This window comes from Vicugna pacos, chromosome 13 (assembly GCF_048564905.1).
Source record: "Vicugna pacos chromosome 13, VicPac4, whole genome shotgun sequence".
Lineage (NCBI taxonomy): Eukaryota > Metazoa > Chordata > Mammalia > Artiodactyla > Camelidae > Vicugna > Vicugna pacos.
Window position 1 is genome coordinate 56,174,878 of NC_132999.1, and position 14,553 is coordinate 56,189,430.

Here is a 14,553-nt window from a genome sequence, read left to right on the forward strand (position 1 = left end):
ATTTCTCTTTAAGACTTTCATGGCTGAACAGAATCTTTGGAGATGGTTTTTGTTTTTTGTTTTTTGTTTTTTTCCAGGGTTGCTGGGTCCACCAGATTGCGTGCATTCTGGTTAAAAGCAACTTTTTTTTTTTTGTCGCCAAGGCTGTTGTCTCCAGGAACGTACCCCTGCTCCTCCCTCAACTAGAAACCAATTTCTCTTATGTAAGTCTCAGGAGGCAGCTGCAAAGAGAAGAAACAAGAACTGGTTAGAACCAACACCTGAGAAGGTGGAGAATTTGACTTCCAGTGGACCTTGGCCTCAGCATACACTCATTGATTACATGTATTAGTAGCAGGCGAGGTGACACTCCCACCAGGGCCATGACAGTTGACGGTTGCCATGACAACTGGAAAAGCCCATGCAAGGACTGAAGAGCCCCTCCAAGGACTGACTGGCTCCATCACACCCAGAAGGAGGACAGGATGGCAGAGATGCCCATCAAAGCCCATGTGGCCCAGCCTGGCTGGAGCTGTCTTACCGGCCGTCTTGGCTGCCGGCTCCCTGCCCCAGCGGCTCCCCGCCCCGCTCCCCACTCCCGCTTTTCTTTCCTTCTCCCTGCTTGAGCATTTTCCTTCCTTTTCTTCTTTTGAGAAGTAAAAGCAGTTTTTGTTCTGTCCCTCTGCCTCAGCTGTGAATTCTTTCTGGCCGGCAGGCAGACTCCTAATTTAGGGGTCTTACTGTCGGTTTAACATCACCACTCTGGCTTCCTACCAGACCCTGTTGAATTCAGCTCCACAGGACAGTCAGAGTGATTTTCCTAAAGCACGCATCATGCCATTGCCATGTTTCAAGGTCCTCCCCAGGCTTTCCTGTGACCTTAAGATAAAGCCAAAATATTTACGAGGCACTGTGTGATGTGGCTATGGCCAGCCCGGCCTCCGCCACCCCATCCCCCAAATCCTGGCCAGATGTAACTCACCAGGCCCTTGCACGTGTACTTCCGTCTGTGGAACACTCTTCTCATCCCCCGTCCCGCATGCAGCCCACCCTCCCGGTCTCACCTTGGACACCTAGGTCTACCCCTTTATTCTGTGTGGCAGCCCTGCTCCCCTCCTCCAGGCCCCCCAAAACCCTGGCTCCATTGCCCCTCCAGAATTTCTGTATCTGAGGATCTTAGATGCAACCATCTGCTTGGGGTGGCTTTGGAGGGGCTGGGAGTGATCACAGGGCACTACCCTGCTCCGGCCCTCCCCTACCCTCTCCCTCCCACAGCTGTCATGCAACTGCCTGCTTTCACATCTCCAACCGCCTGGTACTTAGTACAACCTGGCACATAAGTGTGCTCACTCCCTGCTCTGGATTCCTCCATTTGCTGTCTGGCTGGGTGACTTGCACAAATTCATTCCCCCTAGACTGTTTCCGTAGTGTAGTGGTTATCACATTTGCCTGACACGAATTCCTTCCCTTCTCTGAGTTTCCTTGGCTAATTAGAACCTGGCTTTGATTTGCAAACTCTGAAATTCTGGACATGAAGGGAGAGGAATGCATGCTTGTGACACACTGCAGACGTTTTTTAAGTGTGTTATCAAATACTACGTAAGAGGTGAGGGATATGGGTCAGTGGTAGAGCACATGCTTAGCACGCATGAGGTCTTGGGTTCGATCCCTAGTGCCTCCATTTAAAAAAAAAAAAGGAGCCAAATAGCAACATACAATCAGAAACCTGTTTTTACAAAAACTTAACCATATACACGTGTAGGAAATAATTACCATCTACTGGGACTTGAGTCTGTGCCAGGCCTAAGCACTAAGCACTGTGTCTCATTATTCCTTACAACCCTGTGCGCTGGGCACTACTAGTATCTCTTATACAGAGAAAGGAACCGAGGTCCAGAGAGGTCCCCAAGCTAGAGAGGGGCTGAGCTGGACTTGACCTCAGGTTTGCCAAGCCCAAAGGCTATGCATGCTCTTCACCGCCAGGCTGGTCAGTGCCTCTGTGCAAATTGGGGATAATAATAGCTCCCACCTCACAGGATTGTTAGGAGGATTAAATGAGCTAAGAGGTGTGAAGCCCTTAGAGCTGCTCTTGGCACAGGTTGAGGGCTCAGTAACTCATTGAGCGCAAGCAGTACCGGACTGCCCCTAAGCAAGCGCTGTGAGATCATACACAGAAATATTAACAGTGGTCGTCTCTGGTCATGGGTCATGAGTGACCTTTTTTAAAAGTTATTTTTCCAAAATGATCAAGGATTACTTGTGTATTTCTTTCTTTTTAAATTCTTGCACGTATGAGGCCCAAAGTGAACTTGAGGACAAAGCAGGCCCGTGAGATATCCAGGTCACCTCCCAAGGTTCCCCCAAGACCAGGCATAGAGAGAGACACACACACTCACCCACCCACCCACCCACCCAGGAAAGGATCAGAACAGCTCAGATGAGCTTCTCCCAGGCCGGCTTTTCTGTCCACGTGCTTGGCAGGAGCCAGAGTGAGTTGGGGGTGTGGGGTGCGGGTCAGTGCCAGAGCTGGCCTGACCTAAGCCTGCCCTTTGTTGGCATCCCCCGAAAGGCACAATGAGATGTCTCGTGGCTCTTCCAGGCCCCAGGGGAGCAGCCGTCATGCGTGAGACCTCCGGCCCTGAATCCACCAACAGCTGTGACCACTTCAGTTATTTTAAACCCTTGAGCACCCGGAGGCTCCCATCCTACCAACCATGCACTGTGACCCAACACCGCAGGCTCAGAGCCAGGGACAGGAGCCCTGAGTGTGAGTCAGCCAGGTCAAGGTAGGATTTTTTTTTTTAATGGAGGTAATGGGGATAGAATCTAGGGCCTCATGTATGCTAAGCATGCTGTCTACCACTGAGCTATACCCTGAACCCCAGGGGATTTTGTGTGTGTGTGTGTGTGTGTGTGTGTGTGTGTGTGTGTGTGTGTGTGTGTGTTTAAGAAGAGGGAGTCTGATTTCTTGATCAATCACTATATGTCAGACACCGTGCTAGTGTCTTCCACACATGGTCTCATCTACTGTCATCCTTACATCTGTGCTGAGAGATCAGCTGATTCACAGATAAGAAAATGAGGCCCCAAAGAGCAGGCAGGGTAAATTGTCCAAGGGTCTCCAAAGGCAGGGCTGCACTAGAATTTGGGTTCTGAGACAACATTCCTTCTCTGCTTCTACTTGCTTTGCCCGGCCCCGCCCCTCCCCTTCCCACTGCAGCCACGCAAATTCCTCTCCTGGCTCTGCTGCTCTTAGGAGCTATGAGATCAGAGGCAGGGCAAGTTCTTTAACCTTTCTCCATCTCGCTTTCTTCATCTGTAAAGTGGTGGGGTTGGTGGGAGGGTATAATGATCTAACACATGAAAAGTGCCGCTGGACCAGCGCCTGGCTCACAGAAAGAACACATTAAGGGCCGGCTGTTACTCCTCTGCCGGCAATCACCACCTTTGTCTGAGGTTATCACTCCCTGGCTCCTGTTAAGATCTGCCCAGGCCTCAGTGAGGGGGGGTGCACCACCCCTCCCCTCACTCTGGACCCCGGTTTCCCAGCAGGTGAAATGAGGGTGCTGTGCGCTATGATCCCCATGATAATGGGCACCCTGGCCCACGCCCAGTATCTGCCACATAGTAGGGGCTCAAATGTAGTTCCGGATAAGCAACAAGGTCCTGCTGTTGTTTACAGCACAGGGAATTATATTCAATACCTCGTAATGGCCTATGATGAAAAAGAGTGTGAAAAGGAATATATGCATGCGTAAATGAATCAGCATGCTGTACACCAGAAATTAACACATCATAAATCGATTATACTTCAATTAAGAAAAGAAAAGAAAAAAAAGTAATTCTGGTAGAAGGATGCCCAGACAAGAGCCCACATCAGGGGCCTCGAAATAAGCTCCAGGCTGCACAAGTTTTTACCTCTTTGACAGATGGCCACCTTGCCTCCCAATTACAGGATACACTCAGTGACCACCAGGAGCCTATCAAAAGTTACCAGCATCTCCCTGGGTCTGTGTGTCAGAACACAGGCCTTCCCCCTTCTCCACCCACATTCCTTCCAAGTTCCCACTACCCAGGAGCAGCTGGGCTCTTGGCCATTTCCTAATTTGGGCTGCCTCGAGGAGGCCGCTGGGGTCAGGAGTCTAGGTGTGTCTCAGCTCTGGGCACTTGTGAGCCTCAACCCTCTTACTCAGAGGTGCGCCTCGTCCCAGGGCTCCCATCTCTGCAGCAGACCACCCACTACCCAAATATGCATCCCCTCCAGCCTGTCACATCCTTCTTATAACCTCTGCCTTCTCACACCTCTGTTCCTGTCCCTTCTTCCAAGGACAACTCAGTCATACATGCTGAATTATCTGAACAGGCCCTGTCCTGGCTTCAGAGCTGGAAGGGTCTGGAATGGGATAGGGGCTGGCTGCTTCAGGCCCCCACAGGGTGTCATCCTGCACCTCAGCCTCCACAAACCACAAACTGACCCCTGCAGCGTCACCTTCCTGTGCCCAGTGGCCAAGGCCAACATGGTGCCCCTCATTGTCAATATTTCAGTCCACAAACATTAGTCAGCTCAATCCCTTTCTCTCCAGCGCTCTGGGCAGCCCCAGCAGGGGTCTTCATCCACCCTCCCCAGGGGCACCTCCATCCAATGAGCCAGGATGGCCTCCTTCACTCCCACTCCTGACCACTCCTCACTGAGGCATCCGTGCCAAGGCTCCCATCACCCACCCACCAATGCCTTGCCATTCTGGCCCGGCAGGCAGCCGGGTCCCCCATCCCACTCCCTCCCCATCTTCCCTCTGTAATACTGATCTGATTGTTGGGAGGTTGAGGTGGGTGTCAGGCTGTATCTGGCTTCCCGGTTTGCTCAGGAAGCTCCCTCTCCTCCCTTTCCCTTGCTTCAAAAACCCTTCCTTTAAGAAGGCTCTGGTCTGGGACCCTGGGCTGGGTTAGGGCACCCACTGGTCCTGGGCTCCTGCCACCTCCCACCCCAGCCCCTGTGACAGCTTCACATTTATATGATCTGCCCCGCAGGGCTGGGGGTTCCCAGCGGGGAGACGGGCCCCGTGTCCTGGCGCCGGGCAGCTGGGGGCCCACTGAAAGTATGTTGAATGAAAGAATGAGCAAGTCAACCATGGAGAGGCGGAAACTGGCAACTCCTGATCTCATCCCGACCACGGGGCGGGGGGCGGAAAATAGTCGGGGGCGTGGCCACATTTGACGGACGGGCCCACAGCCCACTGCGAGAGGAGACCGAAGGGCCGCCCCGCCCACCGGCGGCAGGATAAAGGCAGAGCGTGGGGCCGTGGCCTGTGCGGCTAGCTGGTGGCGCTCTTTTGCGGCAGGTGCTCCGGCCGAACCCCGAAGAGCGAGGTCGTGCACGGGACCGGACACTGAGGGGCGATGCTGCGCGAGCGGACCGTGCGGCTGCAGTACGGGAGCCGCGTCGAGGCGGTGTACGTGCTGGGCACGCACCTCTGGACCGATGTCTACAGGTGAGCCAGGTCGCTGCGCCGCCCTGAGACCCCCTTCGACCCCCTGGGCTTGGCCCGAAATCTGAGCCGCAGAAATCCTGAGACCCTCCCCGGATCGGGGACACGAACAGCCCGAGTTGTCCCTCATCTGAGCCCCCGCGCCCAGAAATCCTAAGAACCTCGCCCAGAAATCTGACAGCCCCCAAACCCTGTGTCAGACTCCTGGAAATCCAGAGACCCTCCCAGACACTCTGACACGGCCCCAGCTCCCTCGCTACTCCTTTCCCAGACCCCTGCCCCTTCACCACACTCTTCCGACTGCCTGACCCTCTCCAGCCCCTCTCCCAGGTCGACCTCGGCACCCCAGCAGCTTCCTGGCAATCCTCTCCTCTTTGCCTTCCCCGCTCTCCCCTCAGCACCTGCCTTATGCGGTCCCTTCCCTCAGACCCTCCTGGCTCACCACTCACCTCAGCCTAGCCCCTCACCCCACCCCCCAGATTAGCTGAGCTTTCCTTCAGGACTTGCTGAGGACTGGGGCAGGGCCAGAGGGGAGCTGCCCTGGGGCGGAGCCTGGCCCTGGGGGTTGCTCGGGCTCCGATTTCACCCCGTGGGGGCTGCTGGTGGTTGCTCACTGGCCATGAGTTCCATGTCCCCAGATGCCTTCCCCGACTTCACCCTGGGGTCAGGGAGGGACCTTGTTCCACCAAATGGAGGGTGTGGAGGTAGGGTCTTTTATCAGAAGAGCTCTCTTGATTCAGGACCCTTTCCCACCCACCCTTTTCTCCTGTCCATGAACTTTGGTGGGGTGCAGGATTTCTAGGACAGTAGACATAGGGTGGGGGAATTGAAGTCAGAGCGCCACCACTACCCCCAGTCCCCAGGAAGCAGCCAAGTCTAACGATCCATCTCCCTATGGTGCGGGGGGGGGGGGGAGGCCTGGCAAAGGTGTGGCTGGTGTGAGTGAAGGGTTGGAGAGTCCAGGGTGGGATCGTGCAACCCTCTATTCAAAGCGTCTGAAATGTTCCCCACTGCCAGCGTGGGAGGGGTCAGTGCTGAGAGGAGGGAGCATGCTTGACTCAGGGGTGGGACCCCATGCTGGTACCCTTGAGCAGGTCCCCTAGACCGCTCTGTGCCTTGAGCTAAGCTGGAGGTGCCAAAGTGGCTTATTGTCCCCAAACCGTTTTGTCATCTGGAGCACCCTGCTCTCCCAGGCCCCCACCAAACCGCATCCCTGTGGCTTCCCATACACCCTCCCCAGCGCATTCTCTGTCACCTCCAGCGGCCCTGGCAATCCTGCTTGGCTGGTCCCTTGCCACCTCCTTAGCAGGCACTGGCCTTCCCCGAGAGCAAAGGGTCAGTTACCGTGCAGACCAGGGACCCTCTCCACTCATCAGCTCCTGGCCTCAGTTGTCCACATGTAAACCTCAGGGCTGGTTTCTGAGGTCATAACACAGAAGAGGAGTGTGGTCCAGGCCTCAGTGGCCCGGGAGAGCTCCCCTCCCTTCCCCACCCCCAATCCTAGACTGGGCACTGCCAGGAAGTGGGCCGGGAGCCAGGACGGTCTGGTCTCTAAGCCTCAGCTGTCACCATACCCGCCTGTTTGTTCACTGGGGCACTTTTAGTGCAGCCTAAAAGGCTGGCGTGGTGCCTCCAGTAGGGGGTGACGAGTAAAGAAAGGGTTTAGACCTGGGCCCCCTCCCCATCCTCTGTCCTGGCAGAGAGAGGCCCAGCCCCCGTGGGGGCGGTGTGGACTCATCTCCCCTCTGGCGGGGGCAGAGGTGTGATGATCCATTTCGTCCTTTCTCAGTCACAGTGACCCTCCTGCACCTGCACTTCACTTAAGACTCTCCACCACCCCCAAGAGAAGCAGTGCCTTCTAGACCTACAGGGTCCAGCAGAAATAGAATGCAAGCCACAAACAGAGCCACACGTGTAATTGTTAATTTTCTAGTAGCCACATCTTTAAGGTTAAAATAAACAGGAGAAATTAATTTCAATAATGTATTTTATTTAACCCAATAGAACCCAAAAGTATCATTTCTATATGTAATGAATATCAAAATTATTAATGAGATCATTTACGTCATGTGAAGTGTTTGAAATTCAATGCTGTATATTTACAGCACATCTCTATGTGGACTCACTGCATTTCAGGTGCTCAGTAGCCACAGGTGGCTGGTGGTGACTGTGTGTACTAAACAGCGCAGGTCTGGAGCAGGGCTTCTCAGCCTCGGTACTACCACGTTTGAGCCCGGATAAATCTTTGTTGTCAGGGACTGTCCTGTGCATCGTAGGATGTTTAGCAGCATCCCTGGCTTCTAACCCCTGGATGCCAGTAGCAACCCCCCAGTTGTAACAACCAGAAATGCCTCCAGACAATGCCAGCCATCCCTGGTAGGACAGATCACCCCCAGTTGAGACCCACTGGGCTAGTGGAAGGAAGCCCCTTCTGGAACTAAGGAGCCAGGGCTCCCCGCTATTGGTACTCCTGACAGCTGTAGTGGGGAGAGCTCTGATCAATATTAGTAGCGGGAGGTATCAGCACTTACAAACCAAGTGCATTGTCTCTTGTCTTCCTCCCACAGACCTTGGAGGTCATCCTAGGAGCCTCCCATTTTGCAGGTGAGGAAAGTGAGGCTCAGAGAGGTGAAACCATTTGCCTGATGTCACATAGGTCTAGTTCTGTCTAACTCAGAACTCATGCTCTTAATCTGTACAATAGCCTGTGTGACCCTAAAACGAGCAGGTTGGACTGGAGGGCCTGTCACCCTCCACCCGGGCCATGAGCCCACTGCCGCTAGAGACCTCACCCACCCCCCATCAACCTTCTGCTTCCCACCGAGCCCTTCCCTAGCCAGTGGAACTGACTAGTCAGACACACGTCCTGATTCATGACCCCGTGTGATGCCCCAGGGTCTCCAATCTCCAAGGAGACACCAAGCGACAAGGCCTGGTGGACCCTGGGTCCAGTTAGTAAGGCAGTGGTGTCTTTTTTTTTTTAATTTATTAATAGCTTTTCTTAAAATTGAAGTGTAGTAAGTCTACAATGTTGCATCAACTTGTGGTGCACAGCCTAATGTTTCAGTCATATGTATACAAACATATGTTTGTTTTCATATTCTTTTTCATTATAGGTTACTACAAGATATTGAAATAGTTCCATGTGTATACAGTAGAAGTTTGTTGTATATGTATTTTATAAATAGTAGTTAGTATCTGCAAATCTCAGACTCCCAGTTTATCCCTTCCTACCCTCTTTCCCCCATAGTAACCACAAGTCTGTTTCCTATGTCTGTCAGTCTGTCTCTGTTTTATAAATAAGTTCATTTGTGCCTTTTTTTTTAGATTCCACATATAAGTAATATCATATGGTATTTTTCTTTCTCTTTCTGGATTACTTCACTTAGAATAATAATCTCCAGGTCATCCACGTTGTTGCAAATGGCATTATTTTTTTATGGATGAGTAAGTAGTATTCCATTGTATAAATATACCACAACTTCTTTATCCAGTCATCTGTTGATGGACATTTAGATGGTTTCCATGTCTTGGCTATTATAAATAGCTGCTATGAACATTGGGGTGCATGTGTCTTTTCAAATTAGAGTAGGGGGTGGTATCTTGACCCCTCACTCCTGAGTCACAAAGGTGAACAGATCTCAACACCCACCCCCTTTCCAAGGGCTCTGGGCCCCCTTTCCTGAGATGTACACACACTTCCTTCCCCTCCAAACACACAGACAGGGCCTTGCCTGCCCCTTCCTCAGCAGGCCCTGTGGGTCACCACCCTCTCCTAGCAAAACTGGCCCTTTGGGGATGGATACCCTGACCCAGCCACACTCTGAGTGCTGGTATCCAGCAAGCTATAAATAGATGCGCAGAAACAAGGAAGTAGGATTTTTTTTTCTAGAGATTTACTTTGTGATAGTTGTTAAGGATACTCGCTTGTTCCTCCCACCTCTCTCCGTGTCCTTATCTTGGGTCTGGCACAAGCACATCCTGTCCACACACTCTCCCCCGATGGCCCCTCTAGCTGGCAGCGGCTTCTTCACTAGGGCTGACCTGGGTCCCCATCTGATTCTGGCTTGAAGTTGGAAAGACGGCACGGAGTGAGTGGCATCCCATGTTGGTTTCACCCTCCCTACTCACCCCTGCCAGGCACCCCCAGAGCCTGGAGGGATTGGAGGAGGGGCAGCGTTGGAGTAAATTAATGGGGGATCGGACTCTGCCCAGCTCTGCCCCAACCCATAAACAAAGCTGGGCAGACAGCTTCTCCTATCCCTCCCTCGGTTTATGCATCTATCCAGGAGGATGAAAGTTCTCCATTGGGCAGCTCTCCTCTTCTCCCTAGTGGAGAGAGGTCAGGACCAGTATCCTGAGGTCTGCCGGAGCTTCAGGGCAGAAATGATATTAACAACTATCTCTTGCCTCTGCAGAACTTTCTTCTGCTTATGTTTGAATTCGTGATGAGCCCATGAGGTAGGCAGTAGGGGTGATCCCCTACCCCTTTCTCTGAGATACCCCAACCAATTAGAAAAGGCTAACCAGCCTTTTCTCCTGGCAGAGCCTTCCCCATCACTCTCTGGCAGAAGACAGGAAAAGGGGTACCAGGGCGGGAGATCCTAGACGTCAGCACAGTAAAGTGCTGGGTAAACAGGGCACAGGACAGTTATGTATCCTGCCTTGGGGGAGAGCCTGGAGGATCTAAATTCATCCCTACCTCACTCCCAGACTTCCTCTCTCCAACTCATGGTTGGTGTGAGTGTTTTAGAAAGTATCCCTAGGACAAAGGCCAGGGAGGGTCTGCTCACGGCCCAGGTAGAGGGTGGAATGGATACCGGGCCAGTTTGAAGTGACGGGGACTTGGGATGCCATGGTCTCCCCTCCCTATAGGATGCCGGGCCCCGCCTCACTGATCCCATCTCCTGCTGACTCCGCTGCGCACCCCAAACTCCAGCCACATTGGTTTTGTGGATGCTTTTGGCCCTTGAGGGCACCAAGCTCATCCCCACCTCAGGGCCTTTGCAGGCGCTGTTCCCTCTGCCTGGAGCACTGTTCTCCAGACCTCTGCAAGCCTGGCGTTTCATCCATCAAGTCTCAGCTCACATCACCTCCTCCAAGCAGCTTTCTTGACTCCCCCCATTTCGTGGTACCCTACCCCAAGCCCCACCAGGCACTCTCTACCTCATCACTACTGTCTTTTTATTTCAGATCTCACTATTTACTTAATATTACGAGCTAACATTTATTGAATACTTATTCTGTACCAGGCAGCCTTTGGGCACCTTGCACACTCAGCTCGTGTGTATTTAATAATTTACACGTGTTCAAACCTCACAACAACTTTATGAGTTAGGTACTATTATTGGGGAAACTGAAGTAAAGAATGTTTGTCCAAGATGGCGCAGCTGGTAGATGGTGGTGGTGCAGAGCCCAGGCCCCTGATCGCTCGGCTGGGCTGCCTTCAGGGACTCGTGTTTTAGGCGTGACCTCCTCCATGCTCACTGCCTTCCTCGTTCCCATGAACGTCTTGCCCTCAGGTCACTGAAGGGCTCCTTGGTTAGGTGAATGAATGGATGAATGTGGCCAGGGATGCCTGTGGACTGGCCTATTGTTGGGCTGAGCTCTCCACCCCCAGCCTCAAGGGATGGGTACCACTGGACAGGCCCGTGGAAGGTCAAGGGCAGATGGCCAAGCTTGGCCAGAGCAGGACTTATTCCCCAGAGAATGACAGTAAGTGGAATTCAGGGCAGGTCAGATGGCCCATAAATTAGAACAACACCTAGAGCCTTCAACCCTAAACAGGAGGCCCAGCCAGGAGCCGCTCCAGGGCTCAGGTTTCAGGCTAGTTCCGAGGGCATGGCAGGGTCCAAAGGAACACCCGGCACCCTGTGACTTGAGCCCACAGGCCCCTGCACAGCTGGGGTCCCTGAGAGCCTTCCTTCCCTACTCACAGAGCCCTGAGTCAGGTGGAATGTGGTGGCAGGGGTTCACCCCAGTGCCCACCCCCAGCTGGACAGGCACACCTGTTAAACTTTGGGGGAGGCCAGTTTTCAGAGGTAGGTCTGTCCAGCCCAGCCATGCCAGGCCCTGTGCCCCAGGCTTTGGCTGGCCTAAGCCTGCTTCTCTTGGTCACTCACCCAAAAGCCCAGGGCAGGAAGCCAGCCTTTTGTGTCCCCTCTCTGGCCCTCTGATCCCCACCTGCATAATAAGTAGGGAACTCTAGAGGCTCCTAGGGGCTTCTCATCTGATCCTCTCCTGAGCCAGGCCTGACACTCCTCCTCACCACCAAGTGTCCCTACCCGGAGGACCTTTAGAGAGGATCCTCTCTCATCTGGATCCTCTCCCTGGAAGGGAGCAGCCAGGCTGGGAGCTCAGAGAGTTTGAGTTTACCCCACACTCTACCTGTTACAGTCTTTCCCTGAGACTTGGAGCAAGTTCTTGCCCTCTGCAGGCCTCAACATGCTCATCTGCAAAATGGGGTAATTTTAAATACAGGCCTCATGGGGTTATGGACTGAGATCAGGTGGCACAAGGACTTGGAACAAAGCCTAGTACATAATACTGAATAAGTAGTTATAGTATGAATTAGCATTGGGTTTATCATAATAGGATTAAAGCGAATAATGAGCTATGGCTTCAAAGCATTTATGATGTTCAGTGGAGAGAAATGCTGGATAAGTGTTGTTTGAGGCACCTGCAAAGGGTGAGAGAGAAGAATCCGGGCTGATGGAATCAGGAAAGACTTCTTGGCGGAGGTGGCAACCTAGCTAAGGGATGGACAGGGGTTCACAGTGTGACCAGGACATGCCATGCAGCAGCACAAGTACTGACAAGAAAGTTGGGACATGTGGGGGCGGAAAGGGCATAGTTTCCATGGCCTGGAGTGCAAAACTAGAGCACTGATAAACTTAACCTGGGGCTTTGAATCCCAGGCTCAGGCATTAGACTTTGTTCTGCAGGCAGTGGGGAGTCACTGAAGGTGTTTGGGGAGGGAGTGACCATGGATTAGATTGTTTCTTCCCTAAGGAGAGGGCCCCTGGGCAGCTGGAAGCACCAATGCCTAGTGAGGGCGGCTGCTGAGCTTACGAGGCTCAGGAGAAGGTGGTCTGAAAACAGACCTCATCGTCTGTCTTCAGTGATCCCTGTCCAGGCCAGTGACCCACCTCAGGGTTCCAGCCACCACAACTCCAGGCAGCTCCTGGAGGGTGCTCGCCATGGGATTGCATGCCAGGTTGGCATCCACGAACCCCCTCAGATTCCTGCAAAGACCCAAGGACAGGATGTCACACCCAGGCTGCCAGGAGCTGAGTTCACTGTGGAGTAAGCCCCACTGGTGTTAATGAGGCCCAGGGCAGTTGGACAAGCAGAGAGAGCCAGATGCCAGCAAGTAGCAGGCACATTGTGCCTTCAAGTCTGGGGCTGAGTGAGTGTCCCAGCCCTGACAAGCCAAGTTGGGGACCCTCCCCACTGACTAAGAGAAGACCAGAGAGGCTGACTCACTTCCCAGAGGCCACACAGCACTTGTGGGGCTGAGCAGATGTTAGGTCACAATGCCCAGCATTCCCATTCTACATCGGATACTCCTTCTACATCTGATACAATCTTGCTCAAAGTTCCTTTGTTTGACCCCAACCAAGCGGCCATCTCTCTCCATTTCCACGGCCGCCACTGGGTCCCACTCAACCAGCATCGCTCACTTGGACAGCTGCAGCCAACTTCTCCCTGGTTCTCCTTTTCTCACTGTTGCTATCTGGAATCCATTCCCCACCTTGTGCCCTGGGTGATTTGTCTGCAGTGCAAAAATGATCATGTCTCCCCTGCCCAGAGCTTCAGTGCCCTCGGGGGCAAGGCCAGCTCTCGCCTTGACCTGGGTCATCTCCGCCCACCACTCTCCCTCCTCCTCGCTCACAAACTCCAGCCACATTAACCTCCTTCCAGTTTCTTGAGCATGCTGGGCTAGGGTCTACCCCAGGCCATTGCCCAAGATGTCCTTGCCGCTTGGAAATCTCTGCTCCTCTTCCCTCCTCGCTTTGTCCAATTCAGTGGTTCCCTGGACCAACAGCCACAGCATCACCTGGGAGCTTGTTAGCAACGCAGTTTCCTCCCACCGTATCTGTATATCAAATCATCATGTTTTAATACACACAGTTTATATCTGACAGTTTTTAAATACACACAGTTATATCTGACAGTTTTTCCTCAGTAAAGCTGGGGTGGGGAAAGAAATGCAGTTTCTCAGCACCCATCCCAGGTCTGCTGAATCAGAAATTCCGGGGGTAGCCCGACAACCTGTATCTTAAATGGCCTTTCAGGTTACAGTGATGCACACTGGAAGTTAAGAACCACTGGTCTAATTAATTTTCATCTGTCGTTTAGAGTGTAAAATTTAAACCGCAACTCTAATGCCATTTCCTCCAGGAATCCTTTCTTGACCTCCAGGCCAGGGCCTCTTAGCAATCCGTACTTCTCCTTTATAGCAATTATCACAGCTGTAATCACACAATTAATTGTGTAATCCATTGAAAGTCTCCCTCTTCCACTAGAATATATACTCCATGGGCCACAGGAACATGTTATCTCTTTTGCCCTGCCCCAGCACCTAGTATATGCCTGGCACATAGCAGGTGCTCAATAAATGCATGTTGGGTGAATGAATGACCACATTAGCAAGCCCCTCTTCCAGCCCTTCCTGCCTTAAGCTATACTCATTGTGTGCCTATGCTAAAGCAGATGCTAAAACAAAAAGAAAATAAAATCTCTACTTTCAAGGAGCTAACTGTCACAAGGGAAGATAAATAGGGATGGAGACAAACTGATCGGTTTGGGTCTTCAAAGAGGGATGAGCAGTTGCCAGGCAGAGAAGTCAGAGAACAGTATTGCAGGTAAAAGGAACAGCATATGCAAACACATGGTGAGATGAAGCAATACAGGGAATTGAGGCAGGGGAGGAGATGCAGGAAAGGAGGCCAGAGAGTTGAGTTAAGATGCGGTGGCTGAATTCCACTGGGTGAAGACCAGGCTACAGAGTTTGGATTTTATTGTGTGGTAAGCAGTCAGGGGCCACTGAATATTTTCAAGCAGGCAAGTAAGCTGATTTCATTTT

General features: G+C 52.5%; 1 protein-coding gene across 2 annotated transcripts in view; it reads left to right on the forward strand.

Moving 5' to 3' along the window:
* Positions 1-5,278: 5,278 nt before the first annotated feature.
* PADI2 (peptidyl arginine deiminase 2) overlaps positions 5,279-14,553 on the forward strand; it is a 45,880-nt gene continuing 36,605 nt past the window's right edge. For both annotated transcript variants that reach the window (XM_072975278.1, XM_006196697.4), the window contains exon 1: positions 5,279-5,468. In XM_072975278.1, the coding sequence (XP_072831379.1) occupies positions 5,377-5,468 (92 nt within the window). In that variant the 5' untranslated portion in view covers positions 5,279-5,376. The remainder of the gene's footprint in view (positions 5,469-14,553) is intronic.